We start from the raw sequence: 18,043 nt of genomic DNA on the forward strand, positions 1-18,043 counted from the left end.
TATTAGTATATAGAAATGCAACATTTCTGTATGTTGATTTTGTATCCTGCAATTTCATTGAATTCATTTATCAGTTCTAGTAGTTTTTCAATAGAGTCTTTAGGTTTTTCTGTATATAGTATTGTGCCATCGACAAAAAGTGGAAGTTTTACTTCTTTCCAATTTGGATGTCTTTTGTTTTTCTTATTGCTGTGGCTAGGGTTCCAGTACTGTGCTGGACACTAAAAAGTGTTGACTTGTTCTTGTCTTGTTCTTGATCTTCCTGCTCTTGAGTTCTTCATCATTAAGTATGTTAGCTGTAGGTTTTTTCATAAATTGCTTTTATTATGTTGAGGTATGTTCCCTCTAAACCTACTTCGTTGAGTTTTTGTCATGAATGGATGTTGTACTTTGTCATATGCTTCTTCTCCATCTATTGAGATGACTGTATCTTTTTTATCTTTTCTCTTAATGTGATATAGTATATATATATATTTTTAAGATTTTATTTATGTGACAGAGAGACAGTCAGCAAGAGAGGGAACACAGCAGGGGGAGCAGGAGAGGAAGAAGCAGGCTCCCAGCGGAGGAGCCCGATGTGTGGGACTCGATCCCGGAACGCCGGGATCACGCCCTGAGCCGAAGGCAGATGCTTAACGACTGTGCTACCCAGGTGCCCCAATGTGATACAGTATATTGATTGGCAAATGTTGGACCACCTTTGCCTCCATGGAATAAATCCTACCTGATTGGGGTGGATGATTTTTTTTAATGCATTATATGATTTGGTGTGCTAATATTTTGTTGAGGAATTTTGCATCTATATTCATCAGGAAGATTGGTGTGTCAACTTTTGCCTCATACCTGAAAAGCAGCCTTTTGGTCTGGTGAGTATACCATGATCACATATATTTTACATCACAAATGCCCCAGTTCTTGATTTAACCTCCACACTGTGGCCTAGGTGTACATTCATTGCCTAAACCACCTTTAGTCAAAATTTAAGAGCAGGGGAAGACATGCTGTACTTTGAGATATTCAGAAGAATTCCTTTAAACTGTAAGTTACCTTGTGCACAATAGCCAAAGGAGTGTGTGTTAGTTTCCTATCACTCCTGTAACCAAACTGCCACAAATTTAGTGACTTAAAACAACAGATTCTTATTGTCTTAGAGTACTGGAGATCAGAAGTCCGAAATCAGTTTCACTGGGCTGAAATCACTGTTGGCAGGGCCAAACTCAGCTCTAAGGCAGAATCTCTTTATTGCTTTCCCAGTTTCTGGTGGCTGCCAGAATTCCTTGGCTTGTGGCCACATCACTCCAATCTCTCCTGCTGATCACATTCTCTTCTATGATTTCTCTCTTACAAGCACAATTGGGATTACATTTGGGGCTCAGATAATTCAGCATAATCTTCCTATGTCAAAATCATTAATTGAATCAAATCTGCAGAGTTCACTTTTGACATGTAAATTAACATTCACAGGTTCCAGGGGTCAAGATGTGGATATCTTTCAGGGGACCATTATTACTCTATCACAGTGTGTTAAGGCTTGAAAATAGATCAAGTTCCATCACTTTATTCACAATTTTACAGAGAACTGAGGTTAGGATTAATTACTCCCCCCTTCTATGTTATTTCCTTATAAATACAGCAAAGAACTCAGTGCGACCAGGACAGTCTTAATTAACTATTAGTTTTAAACTCAAAAGTTTCCTGGTTTGGTTAAATTATACGTCCTCCTGTATGTAAACAACCTTAAGATGATGACAGCTGATATGTACTGGGACAGTTTAAACTACAATTTGATCTTCCAGAGGCCTGAAAGTCTATCTGAACCGTTTTAAAACCAAAGCTGCTGCTTGTTTTGGGATGTATTCCCTATTTATATCTCAATTAATAAAGGGTAGATAACTTCAGGCATCGCTTCTGAAAGACTACAGAGTGGTTGCAAACTGATTAAAACTCACTGGTGAAACCAGTTTGAAGATCACATCAGTCACAAAGCTCAGGTGTGGTTGGCAAAATTCTAGGCTGCCATGCAAGCACAGGTAAGGCATAATAGGTAGGAATAAAAGAAATTGGCTCCGCTAGCTCTTCTTAGAGCTTTGTTTCACCAGTAAAAAGGACAAGTGTTCTCAGGGAACTCCACCATTCACACCAAAAACTTAGTTTGAAAAGCCCATAAGAGAATCATTATGCTTTTACTCTATACTATGATAAATGAATAAGCTACCTATCTTTTTATTTAGAGAACAGATAGAAAAGCTTCAATGTAATATTTATTTGGTGAATTTACATGTGAGGTCATTTACAAAAGAAAAGATACAGACAGATGCAGCTTTCAGTGCAGTTTCAAATATTTTTCAGAACAAGCAATAGTCCATGAGGATTTGGAATGATAGTACTGAATGGTACATGCTTCAGTTTCCTTTGTGTGTTTTTTCTACCCAGCCCCAAAGGGTAGGAAGGGAGAACAGTAGAAGAAAATACCAGTGTTAATGTAAATACAGCCATGCAAATAAAAACTTTAAGTCAGAGGTTATTTAAAGATGTAGAACATTTCTGTATTCAGGGGTTATGATAGTTGGTACATAATTTAAGAACTAAAATGCAGAGTTCTCAAACTTTCCATTATCCAAACCATCTTAAATTATGTTAAACTGTCCCCACTAGAGACCTCCTCAATATTTTCTAAACTCTGACTTTGGAAGGGGGTCATTTCTTACAGTTTCTAGGAAGACAGCATTTGTAGACAAAACCTTTTTGACTTCACTAGGATAAAGCACCCTCTTACAGAGGGGTACAATGCACCTTTACTCTCAAAAATGTAGACTCTAATTATATTTCATTTCCTGAAGTGTAACTGAAGGCCTGCTTGCTCTTTTATTATCCTCAGACTTAAATAAACCTCTCCCAAACCCAAATATCTCAAAACAAGGGATACCTTAAGAACACAGCCTCTCCCCCACCAGAAAAATCCAGCATATAAACAAAAGGATGGTCTATAAAAGTGACAATTGGAAAAACAAAACCCAAAGTGATTTTTAAGTAAAAAGGTAAAGTAAGGAAAAAAAATCTGTCAGTAAAGACCTGGCCATGCACAGTCAGGCCCTAGAGACCAAGGTTAGTTAGTTAGCTCAAAACTAAAAAGCATTCCACATTTCCTCAGCACCTCTGAAAATACTGGTTTAATAATCTTTAAGCATATGTAGCCATAGTTAAAGCACTAGACTTACCACCTCAGGAAATACTATGCTTCTGGCTCCAAGATTTACATTCTTTTGGAACCTTTAATCACATTTTCTTCACTACAAATTTTAAGCTAATTAAACACTCCCACACATCACACTTCATCTTTATACACACAACCAACCTGAATTTTCTTTCAAAAATACACTATTAAATAGTGTACCTCATACAGAAGATAGCCACGGGAATTTACAAACCCATTCCTATTTCATCTTACCTCTTGCCTGGTTCACTCTCCTATTAATTTTCAGTCTTCCAGCATATATACCACAGTATTTTGCTTCTGTGTGATTTACTGTATGAAAGCCAGCTGCTGTGGACTTTTAACGACAATGTACATTATTCACTGGAGTTGAATGGGGTCAAAAGGCTTAAGTTGCCACTGAATCTAACCTTCTGCAGAATCAGAGGCATTGTGCATGCTGACAGTGGTTTAAAGGGTCTGTTTTGCTGCCTTCAAAACAAAATCCCCATTTGTTTTGTTACAAAACAAAACTAAAAGGGATTAATTGAATCCAAAAGAAACCTATTTTACAGCACTTACTATGTTAATTTAAAAACCAACATGCTGTAAAATACTTATATTGCACGCATACACACACACACACACAAAATCATCCAGAACGTAACCCCCGCAAGATCCAAAAAAAAAAAAAAAAGTCAAATCAACAAATCAAAGTTTTTATTTGCATGGCCAATTATCATCTGTACTCTCTGCAACTTTAATATCCCTTTAACAGTTTCTAAGCTTTTGTTGCACAAGGAATAAAAGCTGCAACACTGCAAACTTCCTTCAGCAGCCACTCCCACAATACCTAAACATGAAACGTAACGAATGACAACACCACAAACAGAAATACTAAGTTCCACCATTCAGCACAGTTCATGACAGTGTCTTTAGGGTTCAGTTGAAAAGGGAGTAAACTTCTAAAAAGAGGGTCATTCTCCTTCCCCCCTATTTTATAACGTTGGTGGTTTTAATCCGTATTTCTTTGCAACTTCTGTCTGGGCATGGGCAGCATCACAGAGTGAGTACAGATGAGCCATCTCCATTTCCGATTTGGCCAGGTTAATAGCTTTGTTGAACATGTCAATGGCTTTCTCCATGTTTCCTCTAAAAGAACAATTTTAAATGTTTCACATACAACAAGCATTTCACAGAACACAATGAAATTTCTGACCACCCAGTTTTAGGATTCTAAAAAAATGCTTCTGTATAAGAAACAAAATAGTGCCTAGCACATAGAAAACACTCAATGAATATTAGCTACTATTATAAATACTATGTACTTACATTATACCTTTCATAGTCTTTGTTTTCAGATAAGAACAGTGAGACTACAGAAATTAAATGACTCCTTTAGAAAGCAGTCACATAACCTCAGAGAACATTAATGGTATTCGGGCCTTACCTTCACATCCATGTGAACTCTTCTTTCCCCTCATCTCTTACCACCATAGTCCACCCCATGCATCTCTACTCCAGTTACACAGGTTCCCTGGAGGCCCCTGGCTCTCTTACCTATACATAATGCTCAAATGATTTATGGCATCTCTGCCTGACTCTAATCAAATCCTCACTGTTCTAAGGCCCAGTTCAAATACAATATCCTCAAGAAAAATATCTTCCCCTTCCGCCCCCAGTCTTTCCACAGATATACTGTCATTCTGTGCAAGTCAGATGAATGTATATTCATATTCTTACTACATCCTTAATAAACACTTCTCAGTTCCCAGAACCTAGTACAATGCCTGGTAATTAGTATCTGTTTTTTCAGTAAATGGATGAATATGCTTGGTCAAAAAAAAATGTAATTTGCCTCCTACTAGTCTAGATGTGGTTAGGCTTTACATACTTGCCAAGAACCGAGAGCTGTTTTAAGTTGTCTTACCCATGTATATATGCATACATGCTTGAAATCTTAGAACATTTATAAAGTCCCTACTAAACTGCATTTATAAAGGACCTCTGGGGTAACTATTTAACTTCCTACCACAATATATGGCTACATGAAAGTCTTGTTTTTTAAAAAATAACTTTAAGAGATTCATGTTTGGTTATTAGGTAGATTGGCTAAATCCTAGGATAATGAGCAATTTCATTCATTCATTTACTTTTATTTATTTGGTAGGATTTAGAATGGATTCCTTAAACTATAATTAATATACCATGAAAACCCATCAAGTGCGTATCAGGGGTTCTTAACCCAGGCTACACAAATAACCTTATAGCTTTCCTCAAAAAAGATTACGAACCAGTATCCCATCCTATCTTAGTGCAAGAATATCCACATTAACAAACTGGCAACTAAGAAATAATATTTACATGTAACTGTCACAAATTTCATCAGCCTATATATACTCCGCTCACTGTGGAGCAAAGAGAGGACATAGGAGGGGCCGAATGACAGGGAGTTAAAACAATCCCTAGTGATTCCTAACAAGATCAGTTAATTTGGCATCAGTGAAATACAGAGGCTAATATCCTATTCCTACTACTGGATCATCATGTAACCTTGTTAACCAGTTTGGACATCAGTTTCTACCCTCTTCGGTTAAACTGAAGATCACATAATCCCTACCTTTAGAAGGACTGGGGTAAAGATCATTTGAAATAAAATTTGGAAAACCACCCAAGGTTCAGTACCTGGCCTAGACTAGACACTCAAATGGACAGCAATGCCAGTACTAAGACGGTATACGACACTAAATTCTATGGTATAAACAGTTGTCACCTGTTAATGGTGACTCCCAGGTGCAACTCTGGATAAATATTTTCACAAAACAAGAAGTTATGAGCAGTTAAGAGTTGTAAAAAATCTCTAGCTCCGTGATTTTTAAGAAAACTCATGGGCTCAGGGATGATGTTTCATCGTGTCCAGTTACTTGGCTGGTTGCTTATTTGTAGCAGGATCTGGATGTTCCTGTATTCTGGCAGGAATCCTTACGCTGCACTACCCTACCTAAGCACACTACAGGTATTTTTCCCCTCCAACAGAAATAATACAGGTGAACAGAGCAAAGAACACACAAGAGGTATTAGAGAAAGATCAAATTTTCCTTTCTAATACATATGCTTGACTTAAAACTTTTTAAGTGTAACTTTTAAAGGAAGAAAATGAAACAAGGCAAATCAAAGTTGTATAGTTTTGAGAGAAGCTTCCTTCAAAAGGCATGACATATTAAGAATTTAATGGATATTGACAATAACATATTTGTAATGAGAAGAATGAGAAGATAAATATCTATGGAACTGCCTTAAATTTCCTTAGACTGTAGAAGTTACCTTTGCACTTCAATAGTTCCCATGGTTTCATATGCAAAATCACATTTATTGTCAATTTCGATAGCCTTGCTGATCAGTTCCAAACCTCTATCCAGATCTTGCTTCCACTGAAGCTGAAGTAAACTGCAAAGGCAACAAGGCAGTCAGATGTAACTATGGCATAGTATCAATAGCAATATAAGCACATGACTCAATTTCTACCCTCAATGAATTTACAGAGAAAAACAATCTAAAATAGTATATAATCATTAATTTTTTCTCTCAATTTTATATTGGTTTTATAGTCCAAATTCCTTATTATGAAAAAAGTGTCCAAAGGTCTAGGCTCTGTTACTAACTTAACTTGCAAAGCTGACTTTTTTACTTTGTATAAAGTTTTTTAAGTGATAAGTACATAAGGACTGGAAAAACTTATTTTCATACAGGTAACATTAGACAGGACTTTCAGTACTGAAATCTTTAGAGTGAAAACAGTATATTTACCAGCTGCTGTATAAGAATGAAACATAAAAATTTAAAAATTAACAGTGGAGCATCTACAGCATTAAGAAATTTGTCAGTTAACTTACGGATACTCTCTACCACAGTCCCCCACCTTCCTTCCTTAATGACCAGAAGAAATCCACCTTATTACATGCAAGATATAGTTTCTTACAGAAACAAAGAGAACGACAAATATACATACCCTTTATGAACGTATGTTGTGGCGTTATCTGGTTCCAAATCAATACATTTATCATACATATCATCAGCTTTCCCGAACTGTTGTTGATCTGTTAATGCCTATGTGAGGAGATACTTCAGTTATATTAAGGTAACTGTCAACCTAAGCAATTAAAAGTATATTGTTTACTAATTAAAATTTACTTATCCATTCATTACCAAGTTAAATGTTACATCTTAATTATTTTTTTATTGTTGTAAATATGAAATCTTAATTGTTCTTTTTGTCAAATGGTTACATAAAATAGCAGATGATCTGGTACAGTGTAGACCAGAGAAAGTCCTGCTCTTGGTGCCAGTTCTAATATCAGTTTCTCACAGGTGCACTCATGTCACTTACTCATAATTTATCATAATATATCATAAGGGACTTATTTTAAAGACAATACTCTTTGGAAGAATAAATTCAGTTATGTGTTAACTGTTATCAAGTCATTCCTTAAAAATGTTGATTAAAAAAAAAAGCAGCTACAGTCAACTATTTTAGGGCAAATCCCATGGCAGAAATGGAACGCTTGGTTATATGGATACCAATTCATGCTGAACCTAACTTTGAGACTTAGCCAGCATCTAAGCTCAAGCTTGAGAGTTAAAAAATATTGCACTATATCTACGTGTGTATATAAAGTAATATATATTATTTCATGAAGTAAAAATCAAAAGAGGGGTCAAAGGATAGAAATTTTAGACTAGTAATGTTAGTGCTGATAAGATGATAGCACAAGTAAGCCATAGCTATTCTGAAGGGAGCACAGTGACAGGAAAAAATGCAATCAGAAAAGCTCTCAAGAGGTTGTACCTAGTATTAAAAACCCCTCTGAATTTCATTTCAGTGATGAGGTTAGTGCTGTCACTTTCTGGTTTGTTTCTAATCAAACATAAGGCATAAACCCAAGTGTACTTGTTCAATAAAAATGTCCTACAATCATAATGTGTTTGTCCTATTTTAATTTTGATACATTCTATAAAATTTTATATCATATGTTTTCATAATTAAATAGTGTGTAGTCAGCAGTGTTTCATTTTTTTATTATCACCATCCTGTCCAGAAATTTTAAAACAGATCATTTCAAACTCAATTTAAAGAATTTCTGGGTTGTACGTCATACCCTAGAATCTCAATTCTTAACAATGCAGTGATATTAGGACTTTTTTTTTTTTTTTTTTTTTTTTTAGAGATTTTACTTATTTATTTTAGAGAGAAAGAGAGAAAGCACGAGCAGGGAGAGGGGCAGAGGGACAGAGAATCTCTAGACTCCACGCTGTGTGTGGAGCCCAACACAGGCCCCAGTCTCATGACTGAAGCCAAAGTCAAGAGTCAGATGCTCAAATGACTGAGCCACCCAGGTGCCCTGATATTAGGACTTCTAAAGAACAGATCCAACATAAATCAATCTTATCATAATCCCGCTCAAAAAAAAGTTATAACCTGTGGTACTTATTTAACTTGACTAAAGAATGCATGGAAGAAATTAAAACAACCTTCAGAAAAGGTTTGGAGGTAGAAGTCTACCACAAATGGTCATTTTTAAATGTTTCCTATTTGTGATGTTTGGGGTAGGGAGAAAATATTTCTTTGGAATAAAAAAGAATAAGGAAGATATTATATAGCATACTGAGATATCTGGTTTATGAATATACCAAAAGCAACTTTCAACTTAAAGAGAGAAAACAGTCATTCTGAGATCATTTACTTACAGAAAAAAGTCTAACTGTGGCTGTAAGAAGCTAACCATTTTCATTTATTGGAGGACTTAAAATTAATAAATTTTCAAAGACTTCAGACTACAATTAAAAAGTGAAAATAATTCAAGTGTACATTCTATTTTCCATACCTTCAATCCTAAAGCAAGGAAAGGTTCAGGATTTGGCAAACCACAGAGAAATTAAAATGAACTGTTACAGCCTACCTAACCATTTAAAAGAACAGTGATCTAAATAGGAAGAAAATCCTTTCCATAACATTCTTCCCACCAACTGCACAGAGTAAATTTTCCTAAGATAATTAACTTTTGCAAATCCAATCCAAATGAACAATTAAGGGAAATGCTTGATTTAAGCTTCCCCACGTTGAGTTCAGGGCCAGGGTTTTCAAACTATCAACACAGGAGTCACTCCTAAGGTGATTCAAGACCATTTTGGAAGCCAGGAGAATCATAACAGAACAAAGCCATTCGTGTTCACAGAAGCTGCAACCAGGGAAGCACTGTTTTTAATTTCCATACTGAAATTCAGCGTACGAATGCAGTTCTTCAAAAGGACTGGAAACTGCGGGCCTTGGCTGGCTGATTCAGTGTAACATGCAACTCTTGATCTTGGGCTTGTGAGTTTGAGCCCCATGTTGGGTGTAGAGATTACTTCAAAATGAAATCTTTAAGGGGTGCCTGGGTGGCTCAGACGGCTAAGTGTCCACTCTTCATTTTGGCTCAGGTCATGATCTCAGGGTTGTGAGATCAAGCCCTGCATGGGCTCTTCTGAGCATAGAGCCTGCTTGAGATTCTCTCTCTCCCCCTCTCCCTCTGTTCCTCCCCCACCTCTAAAAAATAAAATCATAAAAAAAAAAATGCCGACTGAAAAAATATGAAAAATCACATTTACCTGAGCATATAGTGCATAGCCTTCAGCACACTTTGGAAATTTCTTTATGACCTCTTCAAAACCTTTCATAGCTGCTTGGATTTGTGAAGAATTGTTTCCCGTATATGCCTGGCGATACTGTTTTAAAAAATCAAAACAGGCCCATCAAATCAAGAACTCAAAAACTCATGGAATTTAACATATTACAAGTCACACAAAATCACATGAATATTTCCAGAAAAGCAGGTGATTTGCTAACCTAATTTGCTGCATCTAAAAGGGTTCCAAGGAAATATCTCCGGAGCAGGGATCCATAGGCTATGTACAACTATGACTTCATTGCCATTATACAATTTCAAGACGTTCAATAATCTAGAAGAAGGCATACTAACTTGTAAGAAGTTAACTTTGCATATAAATGGGGGAGTTTTAAATCTAATTTATTACCACTTTACCAAAGTTACTATTAAGCTTCACCTAACAACATTTTTCATCCATAATATAAATGTGCTTATGACCAATTTCTTTAAAAAGTCTTTTAGGACTCAGGCTATAGGGTTAATTGGAAGTACCTCATTTCACTAAAAATGAACTTATTTTGTCTGATTTTCAGCTTTGTGTTTCTGAATATTAATAAGGTGAGATGAGAGAGCAGTTATGTGATATGACTGACTGAAGAGAATTTCCTCAAAATACTTTTTTTTTTTTTTTTTTTGTGCTAGCTTATGGTAGAAAGGCAGGGAGAACAGTGCTGTTTAGGGGAGCATGAAATCAGGGACAAACATCAAGATGAACTCAAATAAAACATCCAGAGGTATACAAGAACAATACCTCAATTAGCAAATATACTCTATTTCCCTGAACACATTTTTCCCTTGTAGTCATCCTTTGGGGAAAAAAGAGATGATGGTTTTGTAGACAATGAGATACTTATTTTTGTTAACAATGGGAAATAAAAATGATGTTTAGGAAAACATAAAGTAGAACCTACCAATGCAAAACATTTCTGAGCTTGTGCCAGAGCTGACTCAGGTCTTAATCTAATACATTCATCAAAATCTGCCACTGCTTCTTCAACTTGATCAAGCAGTATTTTCAGCTAAGAAAAAACACACACACACATATACACAATTCAAAATAACAGGTGCACCGGTTGAGTAGAAATGTCTCTTATCACAGTTTAACATCATGCTATGCATGTAGTAGTTATTCAATATAGAAATCCTTTCTAAGTGAACTAGAAAATCCTATCATTTAAAGGAATGATTCTAAAAACTATTAACCGATTTTTTTCTAAAGCACCATTAGAGGGCAACCCTCTCGGGTCCCCTCCCTTCTCGGGAGCTTTGTACAATCACTTTGCTATCATTTAATAAACCCTGCTTTGGTGCCCACAAAAACAAAAACAAAAAACAAACAAACCAACCAAAAAGAAGCACCATTAGAAACCCACCATTTTTGTACTGCAGTTTTGGTCACTCTTAAGAAATCTGTTCTAGAAAACTGAGTATCTCTGTACTTAAAAATTTCAAAGCGGATCAGACACCAGTAATTACTTTTTTTTTTTTTTTAAGATTTATTTATTTATTTGAGAGACAGAGGGAGCATGAGTAGGGGGGAGGGGCAGAGGGAGAAGCAGACTCCCTGCTTAGCAGGGAGCCCCATGTGGGACTCGATCCGAGGACCCTGGGATCATGACCTATGCCAAAGGCAGCTGCTTAAGAGCTGAGCCACCCAGGCGCCCCAGTAATTACCTAAATGTCAAGAATTTTAGGAGGTTATCTCACACTTCTTAATAGCCTCCAGATAGAAATATTAGGTAAAATTCTCCATTAGAAAGAACTTCAGCTTTTCTGTTATTATATGGATAGCCTGTACATTCCACCCTAATGCATTTCAAGAAGCTATCCATGTTAAACAGGTAATAAAGCTGTATGTTCCCCAGATGAGGCTGAAACTGGGAATGGTTTTCATCACTACATATCTTTACCAAAAATCAAGTACGCATATTATAAAACTCCATTCAGAAGAGTGTTTTTGGTACTATTTGGATAGTCTAGGACAAAATTTCCTTACAGCAAGGTCCTTACAGCAAGAAGCCCACAGAAATCACCCTGTTGAGTCTAGCATTAACTCAAAATGTTCAATAAATGTTTCAATGTCATTGAAAACCTAGGAGCCAGAAACACCTGAAAACCAAACTTGAACTGGCAGGCCAACGTTTGTAGCCTTCTTTCTTTTTTTTTTTTTTATAAGCAAATACCAAAATTCAAAGGACAAATATTTAAGATAGGACTAATAAATGCCAACCCAAACTATAAAACTATACCTTGTTCACAGCTATCAGAAGTGGCACAAGGAAACTTGTGACAACATTCTCAAAAATGGTGTAAAATTCCTCAATCCAAAGGTCAGAACTCTTGATAAGAAAATAAATTTACCTGTCCTCGGTGGTGATAGACGTCTGCATTCTGAGGATCAATGTCAGCAGCCATGTTAAAATCCTGAGTAGACAGCACGGGCTGCTGCTGCTGCATGTACATGCTGCCTCTCTTGATGAGAGCATTTGCTCGCAGCTACATAACCAAAACAAGAAAAGGGTTGTCATTACCAGATTTTAGTTTTTTACAAATAACAGCTTTACTGAAGTCTAAATCACACACCAAAGCTCATCCTTTAAAAGTGTACAAGTCAGTCATTTTTAATATATTCACAGAACTGTGCAACCATTACGAGTAATTCCAAACATTTCCATCACCTTCAAAAGAAACCTCATATACATTAGCAGTCTTTCCCCATTTCCTTCCTAATCCTCAGTCCCTGGAAACCATCAATCTACTTTCTATTTCTACAGATTTGTATGTTCTGAACATTTCACATAAATGAAACTGTACATTATGCGGCCTTTTTGTATCTAGCTTCCTTCATTTAACGTAAGGTGTTCAAGGTTCATCTATGTTATAGCATGTGTCAATACTTATTCTTCTCTATGGCTGAATAATATTCTGTTGTACAGATATACCACAATTTATCTGTTCATCAGTTGATGAACATCTAAGTTGCTTCCACTTTTCGGCTATTATAAATAATACTGCTATGAACATTCGTACAAGTTTTTGTGTTGATATATATATATTCAGTTCTCTTGGGTATCTACTTTAGAGGGGAACTGCTGGGTCATATGGTAACTCAATAATTACTTAACTTTTTGAGGAACTCCCAAACTAATTTCCAAAGGGACTTTAACATTTTACATTCTACCAGCAATATGTGAGAGTTCCAATTTTTCCATATCCTCACCAATACTTTTAATTGTCCATTTTTATGATTATAGCCATCTTGGTAGGTATAAAGTGATATCTCACTGTGATTTTGGTTTTCATTTCCCTATAGCTAATGATGCTGAACATCTTTTCATATTCTTATTGGCCATTTGTATACTCTGGAGAAAGTCTATTCAGATCTTTGACCTATTTTTAAATTGGGTTCTATTGTTGAGTTCTGTATATATTCTAGATAAAAGCACCTTATCGGATACATGATTATGAATATCTTCTCCCATTCTGTGGAGTGTGTTTTCTCTTTCTTGATGGTCCTTTTAATTACAGACGTTTTTAGTTTTGATGATTTTCGTATTGTTATCATATCTAAGGAATCATTGCTTAATCCAAGGTAAGATTTCCTCCTATGTTTTCTTCCAAGAGTTTTATAGTTTGAACTCTTACATTTAGGCCTCTCATCCATTTTGAGCTAATTTTTGTACAGGGCACATGACAGTCATCATTATTACTTGCCATTAAAACAAAAAGTCATGGTCATGAAAGCAAGAAATAGGTTTCTTCTGCAAAAAAATTTTTTGAGGTATTAAGTACATGTAAATTTTCTTTCAATGAAACAAATAAGAATGCCCCCACAATTATAACAAAAACAGGAACATATTTGTAATCAGTAGGAAATAAAATTAAAAATATTAGTAGGGTATCCTCAATTTGAACACCTCATTTTGAAAGGAACTTTTAACAAATACTTAGTTGTAATGCCTTTTGTTTACAAGAGGTTAAGACAGTTTATTAACAGATACTTAGGCCTTGAAAACAACTTTTATATTCCACAAAATACATGAATAATTCATTTGGAGGTGAAAAAAGCCAGAATTCACTTAAATCAGTGAGGAAACAAGCCACAGAGATGTTAATAAACTAGTAAGGAATTTAGTTAATTGGTAGCTAAGCTCTGTCTTGTTAAAGCACTGAGAAGGCTCATATAATTCAACAGATCCCCCTAAATATTAATTATGAAAATAGTTATGAACACATAAAAAGCTGTTCCAACCACACAACTATAGAACTTTTGGTGTATTTTAGTATATCTCTGTATTGTATTTTCAGAACCTGTTTTTTAACTCATGTTAACAAAATCTTTCAGATTATTAAATGTGTTTATTTTATTAAATACATTTTATAATCTTGTACTACCTACTGCATGTTATTTACAGTACTATCTACAGCATTGCTGTATCACCCTTACCCCTATCTAAATATAGTCTAATACAGTAGGCAGTAGCTATAAAAGGAAGCTGAAGTTACCAGATGCCATAGAAAAAAGAAAAAAATTCCTTTTCTGGCTAAAGATAAATATCACTGATATTTACGTTTCAGTTTCACTGCACCAAATCATCATTAGCTGTAGTTGCTTCCAAAATAAAAACAGCCTTTTGGAGAGCGGCAACCACAATGTGAAAAATTTGGCAAAACCTGTAAAAGCCCCATTTTAAAATTCTTTTCTCACACACACACAGACACACACACACACTTTAAAATGTACCTTCACATTAGCTTCTTTCAAACTGATGACCTTATCTAAATCTGGTTTGGCCGCATTGGCATTGCCAATAAGCAGGTAGAAGGTGGCTCGTAGCAATAATGCTTCTGCCATGTATTTGCCTTGAGCATCTATTTCTTTTGAGCATTCACTTATTATTTTATCATAGTTTTCTTCTTCCATATACTGTTTGGCCCTTAAATATCCAGAACTGAAAATAAAAATGAACATTCAGAGATTATGAAGAAAGGATCAAATGCTGAAACTTGCCATACTTAGTATTACTAGAGTCACTAGAGTTAAGCAACTGTCCATTTCTTAACATTCCAGTGTAGGACTGAATGGGGCAGTGGGGAGAGGGTAACAGATTAGGATTTCTGATGTGGACTGCGACTTTTCTCGATGTCTTGGAAAGTTTAAAAAAGGTTAACAGCAGAGTCAACAGCAGAAACATAAGGTTACCTCCCAGGCTTCAGCATTTATGTATGTTAAAGGATGAGCTAAAGACTGACTGATCTGCAAAGTGGACAAAGATCTGGTCTTATTCACTTTCAGACATATGCACACTGATGTCACTCAACAGTTATTTTATGACCAACAGAAAGAAAAGAGAAGTAAGATATAATTAAGTAGGGTCACAGAAGCCAAGGGAAGAGACATGACCCAATCTGTGCTTGGTAAAGAACACTCTATGTTGTGGAAAATGTGCTGTAAAAGAGCAGGACTGGAGGCAGAAAATTATCTGAAGGGCTCTCATCCAGAAGTTGTGTTGTTTCACCTAAATAAATAGACCTAGAATGAATAGGTGGAAATATCGAAGAAGCAAATTTAAAGGAAGATTCTTCTGTTAAGTAGGACATTAAAAAAAAACACATACACACACCCTTTTCTACGTTTAAAATACAGTGGCCACAACATCATTATTCTTCTAAGATGGTAACTTTTATTGAGAATGCTTGTAAAAGGGATTTTTTTTTACCTGAAAAGGAAATTTATACTAGCTAACCTCTAAGGGGTCTTACAAATACGAGGCTCCAATAGTTAGAGTACATTTTCTCATTTCATTTGTTACATAACCTGAGTAGAGAAAACTGGCAAGTAACTTAAGTTACATCAGTCAAATTCTTACAAACTCTTTTATATTTATCCTATAATTACATCCTAACATTCCCTGCATTTTAACTTCATTGTAGTTTTTCTAACAAGGATTATTCCCTAACATGAAGAGGAAATTATTGGCATTATCTTAAACATTTACTTCTCAACTACAAATTTCTGAGAAGACTGTGTATTAACTAACTAAAATTTTAATATCTTGGTACAAGTATGCATAGTATCTTCCCTTAAAAGGTAGCCAACAATGGTTGAAAAATTAGGAGATACAAAACAAAAGCAATGTTTCCTCAAACTTTCCAGTATGCTACAGATGCAAAACTATGCTTTGCTACAAGAACAATACTCCCTTTTTTCCAAAACTCACTAAAAAATGTCATGTTGGTAGTAATATTGTACCTTCTCCTAGGAAGGAGAGCTAGCTGTAACACCAAAACACAATACTGATAAATATAAATGGATCAGCAGACTAGGTGACTTATATACTACATCACATCACTTGATCTCCAGTTGTAAACACAGCATCTTGTACTTTGGTTTCAATTCTCTACAGGAGCAAACACAAGAAGCCCAAAGAATGGCTGGCTAGGTGAACAGAAAACAAAGAACAAACTCTAAAGAAAGTCACTCTTCAGGGCACTCCTAAGCACCTCATACCTTATAAACTTCCCTGCACTGAAACACTTGGATGTTGAGCTACATGGTTAATTTTCAAGTTAGTGCCCCTTTTCCAATACAGTCAACCACTTAACTCACTGGGAATTCTCTTGAGAATATCATGTAGGACTATGTAGATATACTATGCTCGCTATACTTACTTTTCTTTTACTTCTGAAGCCTCCCCTTCTTTGTCTTTATCTTCATCAGACTTCTCTCCTTTAAGCATGGGCTGAGAAATTATATCATCCGTGAAAGAACTGAAGTAAGATTTGATAAACTGTGGAGATGGCATCAGAGGTTCACGATTCTGAAATTTAATCATGTTTAAATATATCAAAATGAGAAAACACTGACCAAAGAAGCAGGTATATTTGTGTAACACTGAGAATGACTGCTGTAAAAACTGGAATCTCGTTCTCAAATAACTGAAGAATATTAGGCTCCAAACCACAGGACAAGAGACAGTGGAAAAGGTAAAGTTACCCACCCCAGCTGTTCAAAGCAGGTTTTAAATGACGCCTCCCTGGGTCATGAGATCGAGCCCCACATCGGGCTCTGAGCTGAGCATGGAGCCTACTTAAGACTCTTCTCACTCTGCCCTTCCCCTGAGACACAAACACACACACACACACACACACACGTGCACTTGAGTTCTCTCAAACAAATATTAAATAACACTTCCCTTCTCCAAAGATGTAAAATATCAAGAACTCCTAGGACTACACACTTAAAGTTAAAAAGGTGAAATGTGGAACACGGGAGGCAAATAATTGCTGAGTTAAAAATTATCTCCTACTGCACCTGGCTGGCTCAGTCAGTAGAGTGTGCAACTCTTGGTCTTGGGGTTATAAGTTCAAGTCCCACACTGGGTAGAGAGACTGCTTAAAAATCAAATCTTAAAAATAAAAATGTAATAAAAAAATAAAAATTATCTCCCTCTGGTCTCTGTCCTAGAAGATCAGCATCTTAACTAATCATTCAAGACCACATCTTACACAGGTGCTGTAATGTTAAGTCCATTTACCATGGGCTTTCATCTGTCCTCTAGTTGTATCGCATCTGAAGATCCCCATTACAGTAAGTGCCATTGAAGGTCTGAAGGAAATCACATTTCTTATTTAAATTACCACTTTTTTGGCATGGCAACCTGATTCATAATTATAGAAGTATTTTAGTTCTCCTTTTAGTCTGATTCGGGTAAAGTTTTAGAGACAGTAAAGGGAATAACATGGCCATAAGGCTCTTAACATATATTTTGGATCCTTTAGCTTAAAAATTCAACCCAAAGATTTTTAAATTGAAATATGATATTTTAGATTGTATGCATAACAAATACCATTTCTGTTATTTTGGTGGATTTAATGTCTTTGTATTTGAAGAAGGAAAAAATAGGGAATTTGGCTTTGTAAGTAAATGACCTAATCTAGGATAGATGAGATTGGGAAAGAAAAAAAACACCAGGAAATCTAAGGGAAAAATCCATATTTTTTGTGGAAGAGATATAATGTCTTAATTTAGGATTATACAAGTTAATATTTTAAATCAAATGATCACCCATCAAGTGAAAAGTATGCTTAACTTCGGTATTTCACTAAAGACTCTGCATAGGAATGTAGAGTGGTAATTATTTGC

The 18,043-nt window shown here is 35.7% G+C and overlaps 1 protein-coding gene across 1 annotated transcript in view; it reads right to left on the reverse strand.

Moving 5' to 3' along the window:
* Nucleotides 1-2,248: 2,248 nt before the first annotated feature.
* The window catches only part of TOMM70 (translocase of outer mitochondrial membrane 70), a 34,888-nt gene continuing 19,093 nt past the window's right edge, over nucleotides 2,249-18,043 (reverse strand). Inside the window, exons 5-12 of the mRNA XM_034657290.1 lie at nucleotides 16,570-16,718; nucleotides 14,642-14,849; nucleotides 12,259-12,393; nucleotides 10,809-10,916; nucleotides 9,839-9,955; nucleotides 7,203-7,300; nucleotides 6,518-6,640; nucleotides 2,249-4,345 (exon numbers count right to left, since the gene is read on the reverse strand). Coding sequence (XP_034513181.1) covers nucleotides 4,192-4,345; nucleotides 6,518-6,640; nucleotides 7,203-7,300; nucleotides 9,839-9,955; nucleotides 10,809-10,916; nucleotides 12,259-12,393; nucleotides 14,642-14,849; nucleotides 16,570-16,718 — 1,092 coding nt within the window. The 3' untranslated portion in view covers nucleotides 2,249-4,191. The remainder of the gene's footprint in view (nucleotides 4,346-6,517; nucleotides 6,641-7,202; nucleotides 7,301-9,838; nucleotides 9,956-10,808; nucleotides 10,917-12,258; nucleotides 12,394-14,641; nucleotides 14,850-16,569; nucleotides 16,719-18,043) is intronic.

The sequence above is a fragment of the Ailuropoda melanoleuca genome, chromosome 1 (genome assembly GCF_002007445.2).
Source record: "Ailuropoda melanoleuca isolate Jingjing chromosome 1, ASM200744v2, whole genome shotgun sequence".
NCBI lineage: Eukaryota > Metazoa > Chordata > Mammalia > Carnivora > Ursidae > Ailuropoda > Ailuropoda melanoleuca.